General features: G+C 38.3%; 1 protein-coding gene across 6 annotated transcripts in view; it reads left to right on the forward strand.

The window, feature by feature from the left end:
• Positions 1 to 15506, forward strand: part of ATP9B (ATPase phospholipid transporting 9B (putative)) — a 114273-nt gene that overhangs the window by 83342 nt on the left and 15425 nt on the right. For all 6 annotated transcript variants that reach the window (XM_081919432.1, XM_081919433.1, XM_081919434.1 and 3 more), the window contains 2 exons: positions 5758 to 5870; positions 8993 to 9241. In XM_081919432.1, the coding sequence (XP_081775558.1) occupies positions 5758 to 5870; positions 8993 to 9241 (362 nt within the window). The remainder of the gene's footprint in view (positions 1 to 5757; positions 5871 to 8992; positions 9242 to 15506) is intronic.

Consider the following 15506-nt stretch of genomic DNA (forward strand, 5'->3'; position numbering starts at 1 on the left):
AGGAGGACATATACACACATGATGCTTTGCTTTTTGCAGTCACAGGTTTGCTACAATGAAAGCAGTTGACTAGAAAAGACTTAAGGATAGAACGGATGTCAACTCCATCACTAGATGTCAGGGACTGTCTGGACACTGAGGAGTGGTGGCTGGATACTAATGACTGGGCACCAGGAGAAGGGGGGGTTGGAAACTGACTTGGAAGAAGGGATCACTTGCAGATAGCTGAGATTCAGCTTTTGCAAGAGCTGTAAATGAGCAAGATCTATGACATACGAAAAGTAGAAGGACACAAGAGGCTTGGCAAACAGTTGAATACAAGAAAGCTGATAAGTGGATTTCATTGCAACATGTTGTGCACCATCACAGTTAGGTTTAGAGGATTCTGCAGTGCCACCAAGCCAACCCCAACGCCAAATATATATTCTTCAGGTTCTCAAGAACCCTCATAGTCTGAAAAGTAGGGAAAAAATCCTTCTTATTTAGATAGACAGTGATTTGTGCCTTCCTGTGAGGTACCCATACTAGATCCAAAAAAATAACAAACACAGATCGTAGGATTGTAGGGAAATGGGGATGAGAAAGGCAATGAAAGGATAATGGCTAAAGCTAGAGAAGCGAGCTCCAGCAGCAGTTGATGGTATTAGAGCATCTTGAAGACGCAGAGCAGCTTTCTGGATATGTCCCCAAAAGCTGATCTGCCTGAGGATATGAGTGAAGGGGCTTATCAGTGTGTGGTGACCTGAATTTGTGACGGGGTTTTCACTGGTGTCCAGGAATGAGCAAGGTAATATTAAATAAAATACAGAAGTTATGAGTAGTTGTCAGGGTTCACATCAATTAAATTTCCTGCCACAGAGTTGTAGCAGATTCAAACAGACATCTTAACCAATCATGTTGTGTACCCCTGAGCTTGTATTTCCCGGGAAATAACATAAGAGGGTGCTAACTTTTAATTAGAGTGCTGTATGCTTACTGAAGGAAAGCTATCCCTTGCAAGGAATAATTAATGGCTGGATTAGTGGCATTTTCTGCATTAGATGTGGCACTGGGTTTGTGTGGTTAATTAGCTTTGCATGTACGTATCTCATTATGCATATTGTTAGTAACTTTGGGGGCATTGTTGTCAGCACAATGTTCCCCACCTTTGATTTAGATAATTAGTAAAAGTTCTTTATACTTATACCACCTACCATCTTGGTCTCCTGGAAGAACTACCTTGTTCCTATGGACTGAATAAGGAGCTACATCATTGCTGTTGCTGTAGGGCTGTCAAACATTAAGACCCAAGGGGCTTTTAAAGAGGCTCTGAGTCTCTGCAATGCTTGATCCAAACTGCTGGGCAATACTCAGATTTGGGGACCTGCTGCTCCTGCTTCTTTGCTTTTTTTAGGGCAAGCAATGGCATCTTGAAAGAAGTTTTAGATGGTAGGGAAGTGGAAACTGGAATTTTTAGAAGCAATTTATGAAAGAGTTGTGAAGTAAGTGTGGCTGGTGTTGTCTGTGGGCTATTTTTATAAGTTAGCCACTGATCTGTTACTGGCTCACCATTAAAACTGGGAAGTTTGTGTGTGACCCCTGTGCAGGGTTGAGGTTGAGAGATTTTGGTTCTCTAACCTTTTTGAGTTTGATGCCTGAGTGCTAGATGTTCTTGAAAATATCACACCAATTAAGCAACTGTTTACACAATATGAAAGTTTATGTTCTCTTGCAACTCCTAGCAAAGTTGCTTATAATTACCTAAGCAGTATTTGCTTGTTTCATTGTGGCTTTATTAGAATTTTGGTATTAGGCCAAACAAGCATCTAGTAATATTTAATCAGAGATCTCTGCATCTGCTTTAAGAAAACTTCCCTGGTATTCTGTTGTGAACTGCATCTGTTGTCACCCATGGAATGATGCCTGCAGGACTTTATCTTTAGAAATTAATTTCTTATTTGACTGCTTTCTTCTGTGTTTAATGATACACTCATAGGCAAAACTCGTTGCTTCATTAAAGAGCATTAAAAATTTGCTGTAACAATCCCACACAAACTTTTTGTTTAAGATACTTTCCTTATGTGTTAAATGAGTGTCTTTTGATCATTTGATGGCTGCTGTGCCCGCCTCGTGTCTTTGAAACCTCTGTTCAAACTAGCAAACCTCACCAATTAAAGGTTCTGTAATTTACCATTTACGATAAGCTATATGAGATTAACATTTTAGTGTAACTGCTGTAAACCTAGGGTGCAAGAGGAACAGATTTATGCTTGTGCAATGGGACTTAATCTTCCTTTCTCCCCCACTGCAGCATTACTTGCACTCTCAATCTCTGCTTCAGGGGACAGGGAAACCCTCCATAGTAGATTCTGGCAATGCACAGGGGGCTGCAGGGAGGAGAGGAGGAAACGAAGCCTTGTGCGAGCGATAGTTTGCTTGTGCACCATTGGATTCTGTCCCTATTTTCAAAGGTATAAATGAAAATTAAATTGTAATTCTTTGTTCTGCTTCATGGTCTCTGTGCAGGCAGACATGTGTTATCTTCCTATATAGATTGGGATTCAGGATCCTGCAAGCTAGTATTTGCAACCTGTCAGCTCTAGTGGGGTAACCCACCTGCATTGAGCATAGTTTTAACTATGGAAAAGCAGCATACAAATAAAATGATTATGCTTCAAGCAACATAATTTTGAACCAGTGCTGACTGCCCTCAATAGTCTGGTTATCCTACCTACAGTTGCACCCTCCACCATATATATGCCTGCACAAAGAAGAAAACTATGTTGCTTATACAGTTACATCTGTGCAGTTACACAGTTCCATCCTCCTTCCCAGCTTCAGACATTCCATTTATTTGCTTCTACATCAAACTAGAGAAAAAACAGAAATGAACAGCACTTGCCCTGCTCTTGGAATCACACATATGAGGAGGACATTTCCCCGCTCAGAGGCTTTGGATCACTGTTAGCATTTGCTTTTTGTGCACTGTATTGCAGTCATGAGCTGTGACTACTGATTCAATAAATCTACTTTGATTTTAAAATGATTGAAAATGATTGAAAAATGATGCAATAATTAGCACCTTCTGAACTTCAGCTCATCTCTACTATTAAGTAAACTTGCTAATAATTTACTGTGCTTGCTTCATGGCACAACTGCAGCACTAGTTTTAAACTTGTAAAGTTTTCTACGTCCTGGGTATTGCATACCTCGTAAAATACCTCTTTGTTTACCTATATCAAATCAGCTGAGGAAAGCTTGCTTTGTCTATTTCCAGGTTTTACAGTGATGGAATGAACTCCATGAGCATATCTTCTAGTGTTAAATTCTGCTGGCACATTAGGATGGTTTGTAAACACACTGCATATGCTTATACTCATTATTTCAGTGGGACTAAGTGCACATAATTGGATGCAGCATCACGGCACATAGTGATTGATGCCTCACTGAAGGAAACTGCAGAAATTCCATTGATTATTATGGTTCTGGACTGAACTCTAAATATGCACTTTAATTTATTATAAATACGTCCGTGTGTGAAATGGAATAAAGTTACTTCTCCAAAGACATGTTACAAACTGATTTGGTCTGATAATTGTATGATCAAGAGTAAGTCATGAATATTGTACAAATCAAGGGAAGGGGGAAGTTGAATCCGTGCCATGTGCAGTTGGAAAGAAAGATCTAAATCAGACAACCATGAACATACCTCAAGAGCACAAATAGAGGTGTCCCCTTTTGGGTGCAAAAGCTGCATGTTAACTGTCTAAACAATATCCAATCTCAGAACAGTAATTATAGTGTTTCCAGTGCTTTAGCATTCTTCTTTCCTATGATGCTGTGTTTAGCTGACATACTGAGAGAGAGCATGAGATCAAAGCTAAGACTTAAATTTACAGAAAAGAATATTTTCTGTTTTCCAAAAGGGTATTGAGCTGTATGTTATGTTAGTCACCGTTTCCCATACTTGTATTAAAATAATTTCCTGAAATAGCCCTTATTATTCCATATCTTTCAGAAGCATTATGTTAGAATGCTTAAAAACAGAAGAGAGGGAAGAGGTTAATTAATAATACGTCCCGGGGAATTGTTAAATGACAAAAGTAACTTCAGTTTTGCCATGGTTCAAAGAATGGGATCATTCACCCTGTACTGAGGCTTAAATAACATGGTATGCAAACTTCCTTGACTGAATTAGCACATGAACCTGTCCAGTGATGACTTCTGGCCTCTGCTTCATCATCGCACCCTGCATCACCCAACCTTCAATTAAAGCTTTCTTGGAATCAAGCATGTCACCGTTGACAGCGATGAACATAATGTCACTCGTTGACTGACACCCTGTAGTTTCTTGCAGATCGGAAGTGATCTCTAAAAGCATACTATTTATGTCGATTCTGAAATTCAAGGCTTAGTACCGATTACAGGCTAAATTTGTTGAAATGGGAAGTGGTGATAATTCCCAGTGACCTGTTTAAGACAACATGGTATCTGGATTTTATTTTTGCCACATGGTATTTTCCACACATTTTCCCAAGTGGTTGTCAAAATGTTCTTTTTCTGCAGTTCTTGATTAATGTTGACATTATTGTAACTGTGAGTGCTGTGCAATATGAGAAACATAAGCATGCTTAAATCTCATTGGAAGACATTGAATGTATACTGGAGTGCCTTACTGTTTGAATAATTTCAGACACTCACTACTCTGGATAAAATATAAAGCATTGTATACTTTTTTTCTATAGCACAGATAGTGAAATTATAGAAGTGTGAAATCTGTCACAAAGGTCCAGAAAATTATACACTCAAGTATTTTAGGATTGTCGTATTTTTTAACAGTTAGATGTTGTGTTAACTAATGAAGGCTGTAGCCAATCAGTTAGTGACAGTATCTTAAAATTTTTGTATATGTGCATATTTTCACATCCAAATTGGCAATGTTTTTCATCTAGCTTCTTTTGCATCAATAAATGTGATCTACTCTTAGATAATTTACTGATGTAATTTACTTTTAGATAATTTACGGATGCATTTTTATTTTTTTTAAGCTAGAGTTCAGCAGCTGCCCATGTTAAGATTCCTATAACACATAATGTAACCCCATTTCTAGCTTTTTGATGTGTGTACAGCACAAGCAGTCTGTCCTAACCAGGCTGAAGGTGAGTCCTGGGTGCAGTTTCCATGTCCTTTTCCATCTATTCACATTCTTTTATTAATGAAAAAGGATGGGCTAGACAGAGATTTCAAGACTGCGCCAAGAACCCCTATTCCCCACAACAGCTTGACAAGTGCTTATGCATAAAGGTGTGGAGGGGAAAACTGGACTGTATTATGCCCTCTGGGGACAACTTAGTACTGTGAACACTTAAAATAAATGGAGCCATGTTTGTTTAAATAATAGTTCAAGTGAAAATATATATATACATGCCCACTATCCAGACTGAGTGCTTTAAAACAAAACACAAAACTATGTATTCAGTAGTGTTGTCAGGTCTTACTAGAGAACCAGAGTTAATTTCTAGTCTTGATAGGGGTATTTGCTGTTGAGCTCAACTACCTTGAGAATACTGGAGCTTGACAATTATATTCTAATCCTGAGCCTAATTTCACAGCAGCCTTCATGTTCTGTTTATTACTCCCAGGTAAGTGGGTATAGGATTGCAGTTTTACTGAGATACATTTAAAAAAGCCAGTAACATGGGAGGCTCTTTAGGATGGCAGAAAGTTCCCATAAAGAAACTGATTATTTGAGCTGGATATTTGATGTTTATATTACAGGTACACTTACCCAGAATGAGATGATATTTAAACGCCTCCATCTCGGCACTGTGTCATATGGAACAGATACGATGGATGAAATTCAGAATCATATTATCAATTCCTATTCCCAGGTATTTTGTGCTTGTCACTTTCCTTACTACAACTGTAAAACAATCTCAGAGCCAAATATAGGTTTTAGAAAAATGTGTACTATGAAAAAATGCTCTTGATGTTCATTGTGTTAATTTTACCAAGTTGGTCAGAGCTGCAAGATCTTCCTTCATGCTTGCATTGCAAAAGAAGGGTCCTGAAACACAGCAGTAATAAGAACTGCAAAGTTCACTTCCCTCACCACAACGTACCTCCTGTCATCTCAAACCAATGTACTTTAGTATAAGACCATCAGACTGCAGTAGCGGAGGGTGGGGTGGCAGCACTTACTGACGTCCTGCCACCAGTGTCACTGCAGATACTGGGAGTGGGGAGGCGGTGGGGAGGTTGGTGCAGTGCCAAGATACGGTATCTTATTTTGCTGAAAAGTCAGATTTTTCAAAAAGTTTTTTATTAAAAAATGCCCCATTCTTTCATCCCAGTTTATATTTTTATAAACATCTCCAGGACTTCTGTTAAAGAATTTTTCAAGCTCTCAACTAATAGCCTTCACCCAGAGTGATTATTTCATATACTTTCAGCACAGAATGCTCCATTACTTTTAACCCCATTATACAGATGTAGGAAAACAACTGAGATGGGGGGTTGCTTGAGGCACCAAGTGAGTTCATGCCTAAGGAAAGATTTAAATTCAAAAGCTTTGCAATTAAAAAAGCAACACATGATAGTTTCTTTCGCTTGAGAAAGAATTATTTTATTAGTACAATTTCTCTCCCGACCCCCAGTTATAAATATCCTAATAAACAAATTTACTTCTGCCATATTTTATTAGTATGAAAAATGGAGAAATGGCCATCATTTGAGAAATAATGGTTTAATAGTTGTTGCTTCCAAAAGTATGTATGGCATATTCTTTTATTTAAGCAATGATTATTAAAGCAGCCAGTTATACAGTAGTTCTTGTGTGGCATTGATTTTTCCCCTTGTTTGTGTTCAGTTTTATTATTAAGATGACAATAGTCAAGTAGGTCCACTCTAATGCAACACACAAATCTATTATAACCTGATTATATTTCCCCACTGGAAGCATTTTGTGATAGAGGGCATAATCTTTAATGGAATTTGTGTGAAATTAAATTATACAAGCATCAATAAACATAACATAATTCAGAAGGAGTAAATCAGCTTAATTTATTTGTGGCTATAATGGCATCAGTGTTAGCAGAATGTAAATGCAAAGGTTTAAAGCAGTAGCTGAAAAGCAGTGCCAGATGATCAGAAAGTTAAACCCTTTATTAGACTACACTGTAATTTGATGGGCAGAATATTCACGGTTCAGTGGATCAGTACATGGAGTCAAAAAGAAATGCTTGCTTGCCAAACAGGGTTTCAGTGGTGTTACCCTATAGAGAACAAAAAGTTGGTTTGAAAATACAAGTGAGGTGAGAGGAATTGTTTAGTAATACTAGCTTAAAATATATCTTTCCAAGAAGTATTAACATTAGCATACATTATCTTGCCTTTTTACAGACACATTTGTGACTACTACAAGAGAAAATTCCTCCTGTACTTCAGCTCATTACTGTGGCATTGAAAAATAGTAAAATCTAGCAGTCAGTAAAATCTGTGTTCTCCATGTATATAACAATGACCATCTGTGTTCTCAAGGTGCAATCCATCTTGGAACTCTTCCCGTGTTAACTTTCCTGATTCATACTCTTAAAGTACATATTGAAAACAGCCTGAAGCCACAAGGTTTTATAATGTGTGGATAGCCAACTCCTTAAATGCAGTGTGTCCTGGCCACCTTTGACAGCTTGGAAGGTGCAAAGAAACATCTTCTGGCTTTCCCAGTACCCCTCTTGGCAACACATCAGGAAAAGTAACATGAAAATTACCCTAGAGCAGTACATCCCTGCTTAATGGAAGAGTCATGTGTAATTTTCTATTCTCCATCCCCCAGCTTTATAAGAAAGCATGTAACTTGAAACTCTGTTAAATTCACAATATCCCTCAATATTTTGAGGAGCAATATTTTGCAAGTCACTTTGAAGAATTTGTCTGAAATATATTCATTTCCTACTGAAATTATAAGGCCTAGGGAAGCTTAATAAAGAGGACACCATAACAAAGAGGTTTTAAAACTCAGGAAGGTACCAAGTGAAGACAATATACAGACACCTAACCCAGAGTTAGGGAACCTCTGACCCATATACCTTATTAGGCCCTTCACAAGTCTCCAATAGGCCCATGAGATCATTTCCCACAAACCATGCCTGTTCTACACCTGATGTCATATGCAACATCAGGTGTGGGGCAGGTAAGGACATGGTGCCAAAGGAACAATCCAGAGTTTAGAGTGAGCTCCAATTGTTTGTTTGCAAGTGGGACTCACTGAAAGCTCTGATTGGTGCTGACAGAGAGCAACACTGGGATTGGTAGCACTAGGGAGTCTACTACCAGGAAGTCCCTAGTGTAGCCAAAGAGACACAGGGTTTGCAAGGGCCAACAAATCAGATGGCTGACACTTTCAAAGTGCTGGGCTTTGCCTGCTATGGTTTGATTTCAAACGGGCATAGGAAAATTGGTCACTTGATATCATGGTGACATTAGGCTATGGACAGCCCCATCCGCTTGTCAAAAGTGGCTTATAAGTGGGTAGGAAAGATAAGGATCCAGCCTGTCAGCTGAATCCAGTTCTCCATCCCTGCCATAACCTGTCAGGTATTCTTGCCAAGAAACTACAGGTTCAACTCATACCTGTAATGCAGGGATGGGGAAGCCTTTCATTCCCTCAGGCTTCATTCTTTTGTGGTCAACTTCCAGGGGCTGTTTTCCAGTGGCTGGTGTGTTCACAGGTGAAAGTGGGCAGAGCAATGGATATGAGTTTTGCCTTTGTAGAGTAGACTACTTATGACAGAAGCCATAAGTTTACACACACACACACACACACACACACACAAATATAGATATATGGCCAGCTATCCTCATTCCACAAAGAGGCCTGGAAGGCCAAACCTGAAGTTTCTCACCCCTGCTGCAATATATATATATATATATATATATATATATATATATATATATATATATATATATGAGCTATATTTTTATTTGATCTGGTTATTCTGTGTATATTTTAAAGGTGCACTCCCAGGCAAGTGGAAATGGTACAAGCTCAACACCTTCCAGAAAGATGCAGTCTTCTGCACCAAAAGTTCGCAAAACTGTCAGCAGTCGAATACATGAAGCAGTAAAAGCTATTGCGTTGTGTCACAATGTTACACCTGTATATGAATCCCGAACAGGAGTGACTGGAGAAACAGAATATGCTGAGGTAGATCAGGACTTCAGTGATGAAAACAGAACTTACCAAGCTTCTAGCCCTGATGAGGTAAGGCTTCTATCATAATTTTTATATTTTCAACTAAGTTGTGATATTTATATTTGTCACTTTCTGCAGAAAATGTACAGGGTGAGCTCCCGTTGTTCAACCCCAGCTCCTGCCCATCTAGCAGTTCAAAACCATGTCAAGTGCAAGTAGATAAATAGGTACCGGCGGGAAGGTGAACAGTGTTTCCATGCGCTGCTCTGGTTTCACCGGAAGCGGCTTAGTCATGCTGGCCACATGACACGGAAGCTGTCTGCGGACAAACGCTGGCTCCCTTGGCCTATAAAGCAAGATGAGCGCGGAACCCCAGAGTCGTCCGCGACTGGACCTAACACTCAGGGGTACCTTTGCCTTTACCTTTACAGGAAATGTAGTAAATAACAACTGGGTTCTCCTTGCTATACTGTATTTGCAATGCTTAGAATAGAGCATAACAACATTTACAACTGCAGAAGCATTGATATCATTCCAACAATTAATGGCACACAAAGTGCAGATACGTAGTTTGATATGTTTAGAATACAAGAGCCTCTGAAATACTGTGATTTTAAAGGAAAATTCATCTGCCAAATCAATGTTAGAAGGTATGGCAGTCTTTACAATATATCTTCATTTGGTTAAATCCATCTGAGGAAGGTCATGTTTGGATCCAACCCATGGTTGGAAACAAACTCATTTATTTAGTGAGGGTGAGGGGCTAGCCTCTTTATACAAGGACCCTGGTGAGAGGCCATTTAGGGCATAGGGACCTGCTTGTGTGCCCTGATGTAACAAGAAGGGAATAGTGACAACAACGCTGAAGACTGAATGAAAGGTATTCACTGGATTGAGTGAGACAGTGCCAGGTTAGTCATTCACCATTATATTTTGGCTGGTTCACCACCTAGGTCAGGCATTTATTTGCTGTTTTGTATTGTTTTGCTAGCCATCATAATTATTGTACATTTCTTCGTATTACTGTTCTGTTTACCACTTTGGGGACCAAAAATCAGCATATACATAAACCACAATATAATTGACATATAATGATTTTTCTGAATGAGCATGGTTCTATGTAACTACAGTTAAATGAGCTGGGAATTCTGGTTATAAAATTCAGTAATGATGTTTAAATAATTGGTTCTGAATTCACAAAGAAAAACCGTTTGATTTTCCTTTTTTTTAAAATGGCATGTTAGCTACATATATATTGAATTGTTTATCACCTTCTTAATTTATTAAATTTGAATTTGTGGATGGGGGTAATGGGTAGAAAACGCTCTGTGGTTGGTACCTGAAACTGAGGGTGCTCTGCTTTGGGTGCCTCCAGGTCTGAGGCCTTCTCATTGGCAGTACCAGTCCCATTGAACTTTCTGCCTAGGAGAGTCTGGTAAATGCTGCCCGAGCCTTTTTTTGGAATAGCATTTGCTGGCCTCATGAAGTCTGAGATGGTCTGGTAGCTAGTATTTTAGTGGATTACTCTTTTGTCACTGAAGTGCTGCTGTTTCCTTATATTATATTATATTATAATCATATCATATCATCATATTATATTATATTATATTATATTTATTATATTATATTATATTATATTATATTATATTATATTATATTATATTATATTATATTATATTATATTATATTATTCTACTATGTTTTCTTGGTTTTAAATTTGAAAGCCATTATGTAGATACCTTTTGTAGGATACCTGGTATCAATGTCAAGCTTAACGGTAGTTACTGTTTTAGCAAGAGACAGTTCACATGCCTTGATATGCATGATCACAACATATATCCATTATCAGCCATATCCATTGTCACATGAGCAGACTCCCCTTTCTTCTTCATTCCGCAGCCACCCCTGTGCCCCTATCTGCTCCAAAGGGTGCCCCAACCCTGTAAAACAGATTTTGTGGATATGAGAGAAAGGAGAAGAAGGGAGTCCTGTTGAGAAAGCTGAAGTCCATTTGCAAGAGGGCTGGTGCTATTGGAGGCCACCCTTTAATTTTGGCGTAGTAGAAATTAGACAAAATGAGGGGAATAATCTTATGGTGGAATCTGGCTAGGTAAAATTCAGAATTAGACCCATTGGAATTAATGGACTTAAGTTATACATGACCAGCTTTCTATCTGTTCATTTTAGTGTATCTGTTCTGAATACAATCTAGTCAGGGACCATCCTCAGTGAATATCAGCTTTACTTTGTGATCATTACAATTACTTTATGTCTCCTGAAATTCTTGCAAAATTTGTTTTTTTGAGAAATTTTTTTTAAGTGTTAGTCGTAAGCAAAAATAAAGTTGTGAAAATGTTCAGATAACCTAAAATTCTTTGTATCACAAAAAGAAAGCTAGAAGTGAAAAGACCAGAAGGTCTTTATCATAATTTTTTAAAGAGCTCTATTGATGCTATCCTTGCAAATCACTGGAGCCTAAGGAAAATAATGTAAATGGTTCATTATTTAGCTTATTGAACTTTCTTGCAGTTAGGTTGACAGATGATGCAATGTTTCCCAATCACACAACTACCATTTTAAAAGCATTTTTATTGAATATACTGCTGTGAATATTGCACCCTGGAGCTTTATTTAGGGAAATGGTTCAATTGATGTTTTCTTTTTAACCTCATTTGTTGACCTATCAAAACATATTTGGTTAATAAGCAACAGTATCATTTGACAGACTGGTTTTCTGCATTCAATGTTTTTAAACAATGCAGTGTTTTCTGATAATTTATAGCTGATCGCATTTCCATATGTGACAGCATATACTAGTATTCTTTGCAGCATGCACCATATAGTCTTAAGACAGCAGAAAATGTTCGCAGCTGACAATGAAGAAAAGATATGTAAATAGTTCAAGCATATATCATTCTTTTGCTAAAACATTAAAACTTCACAGAATATATTGAAAGCATTCCACAATAAATGAATGAATACGAACAACCCAGTTTCAAGTGATGCACAATATTCATGGGCATTGAAATGTCTGATAACAAATTTTGAAGGAATTAAGACCAATGGGAAGCTTCATTATAATGCATGTAGCTACTGTAGTTTCAGATAAGTAACTTATTCTGTATTCATAGCATGAGCTCTACTTATGCCAAGCTCATTGTTTCTTATGATAAGTGATCAATATTTCATTTTCTCTGAAAGAATGGAAAGTTTCATTTGTCTACTCCTTGTGCCCTCTACAGCATACCAAGGAAAGGGAACATATTGAGAATTCCACTGATGAAACCTAACTGCTGATGCTCTGTTATCATACATGTATGGCCACTTAAATCATAGAAAGCTGGTGGTAAACTAATGAAATGAACAGTCATAAAAGGATATGAACTTAGTAAATAAAGCAATAAGTTCAAAGGTCACAAGCCCAAATAATTCAGAGACTTACTATGAACAGGAACCTTTGAAGACCTTTGCCCCTCTTTGGTCAGTGAAGATGGATTAGTCACAATTTTAATGATGGCTAATTCTAATGAACTAGCTACTTATTTGCTACACTTTTTCTGCGCATATACCAAAACATCCAACATTTGAAATATTAAACATTATTTTAATATTTTGTGAAGACATGGTGAGGGAAGAGCAATGGAAGTAAGGTAGAATAAAAAGTAATACAAAGTTTAATAAAAATGTTCACAAAAATGATAAGATATTCATATGCAAATTAGAGTGGAAAAGCTTCATTTTACATTGTGAGGTGATTGTGAAATATTTTTCCCAGAAGGAATTTTACAGCGGCCACATTTCATATGAAATATTACTTCTTAACATTGCTAAATTGCACAATTGTTAAAATTGCTGTTGTTACACTTCTAAATTAGAGGTGGGGCAGACTCAAGGCATCTACGTGTGTGTGTGTGTGTGTGTGTGTGTGTGTATAATTTCAGAAATAGCAGATCTGTGCACAAGCTTAGCATAACAATTAGTTTCTAATACAGAACTGAACTCACTTTTCAAATCCACCCCCTGTTTCTCCTCCAAACTTTTTTTTTAAAAATCAGCAACCTTATTTGGGGACAGGAAAGGCTATTTGTTTTATATATTTGAAAGATTTATATTCTGCCTTTATTGTGCATAATCTCAGGGCTGGTCACCTTGAAATAACAACAATATAAAAGCATACTATATAAAATCCATCAGTAAAACCATCTCAAAACCTGCATTGCTTAATCTGCTTCCTACGAGAATGCTAGGTGCCTTAATAGCTCAGCCCCCATCCCCACCAAAAAGCTGGAAGAAGAGATGGGGTTTCAGTCAGTGTAGATAACTGAACAGTGTTGGTACCAGTTGTGCCACAGGGAGCAGAGCATCCCACAGCTGGGGGGGGCACCACCAAACTAGAGCACCTTGGGCTTCACTCAGTTGTGGAATGACATGAAGGGCCTCAGTTGCCAACTCTCTTTTGAGTCAGGAAAAAAGGGCAAGACACCCTTAAGAGGTGGTCTTTTTCCTTTCTTATGCAAGTTGTCTTCCTGTTCCATTTCCATTTGGAGCAAGGCCAAATGATTTGCGGTAGCACACGAGACACTGTATTCCAGGTTGTTATGGCTCTCATCCTAATTGCACTCATGGACCCTTCCATGAGCCTGACTTCATTTTATCAAAAGAAACTTCTTCCTATAAATGAAGCAGAAGATTAGGATCCAAGCCTTTGAGTACTGTTGATAGGCTAACATATTTGACTGAACTACCAGATACTGATATTTTGGGATTCTCTAATAAATGCAAAAGCCTGGTGATTCTTCTCTATTGGCTCCTTGACCTTATCTGTTAGCACAGGTATAACTATCTAAAATGTAGCTGTGCTATAAACTGCCAACTCAACTTGCATGTGAAGCCAAGCATAAACTAAATAATAAACAGATGTGAGTCACCAAATATAGAACACTCAAGTCCTCGTTGCAAAGGGACACAAATGAGATGATAGGGTATTAACGGAAAGATGCAATTTACAGGTCAGAATGTAATAGTAACCTTTCACTGTGAAAATTGAAAATTAACCTTTGGAGTATTGGATCATTTGCAGCTAATATAGTGAGCTTGTTAGACAAACTTAAAACAGCTTTTGTTGTGCATCTGAAAATGACATTTTAAAGTGTATTTATTTTGGACTCTTTATTATATTCTCATATAATAATCATTTCACCATATTTTAATTTACTGATGCTTACAATAATACGCATGCAGCAGCAAATCGTTCAGACTGCCCCCCCACCACTATACTCAAATAAACTTTGCTCATTAATTACTAGGCACTGAGTTCTTTCTTTATTTCTTACTAATAACATCTATTTCCTGATGCATGCCTAATGAAGGCAGGTCAGTTTAGCTAGCTCTTCTTTGGGTTCTTTATAGAACAGGACAGCTCAAATTTTCATACCAAGTGGGCCACAAGAGAACGTCAACATGGAATACTGTGCTTTCGGGGGGGGGGAATAGAGCTTAAAATTTGATGCTCCCCAGCCCTCACATTGTCTTCCCAAAGCTGGGTAAGCAAGTCAGTGGGCTTTGAGGAGAAGGCCCACTGTCCCAGAGAAGGCCCACTGGGTCCTAGAGTCTTCCTACCTCTATCCTGAAGGTAACTAAGCTTCGGGAAGGAGGTGGGTGGACTGTAGGAACCTGGCAGAGCCCTCACACCTCCTTACCAAAACCCAGAGCCTCATTAACCCGGTTTTGGGAAGGCAGCGTGAGGGCGGCGGGTTAAATGTTGTCAAGGGCCACCAAAAAAGGCCTTGAGGGCTGCATGTGGCCTTTGGGTTGCGTGTTGAACCAGCCTGTTATAGAGCAACACTCAATGTTTCAGATTCCTTCAATTTCCAGCATAAAAAGGTATACACACCACTGGTACCAAACTGTATGGGAAACAGTTATGAGCTTTTCATTGTTTGTAATGGATTTATGAATACCTGTAGTCATACCTTGCATCCCAAACCCCCTGGAACTCGGATGTTTGACTTCTGAACACCGCAAAGCCGGAAGGCATTGTTCCATTTTGCAAACGTTCTTTTGGAATCTGAACGTCCAACGGGGCTTCCACGGCTTTTAGTTGGCTGCAGGAGCTTCCTGCAGCGAATGAGAATCCGTAATTTGGTTTTTGAACGTTTTGGAAGTAAAACAGACTTCTGGAATGGATTCTGTTCGACTTCCAAGGTACGACTGTATACTGCAATCCTTAAGGAATTTTGTTGGCCTGGTATTTCATACCTTGGCTTATATATGGTACAAAAAATATTTGGCTTTTTAAGTTTTTAGATTTCTACAATTAATCATAGACAATTGT

This window comes from Podarcis melisellensis, assembly GCF_964234715.1.
Source record: "Podarcis melisellensis genome assembly, chromosome: 7".
Taxonomy (NCBI): Eukaryota; Metazoa; Chordata; class Lepidosauria; order Squamata; family Lacertidae; genus Podarcis; species Podarcis melisellensis.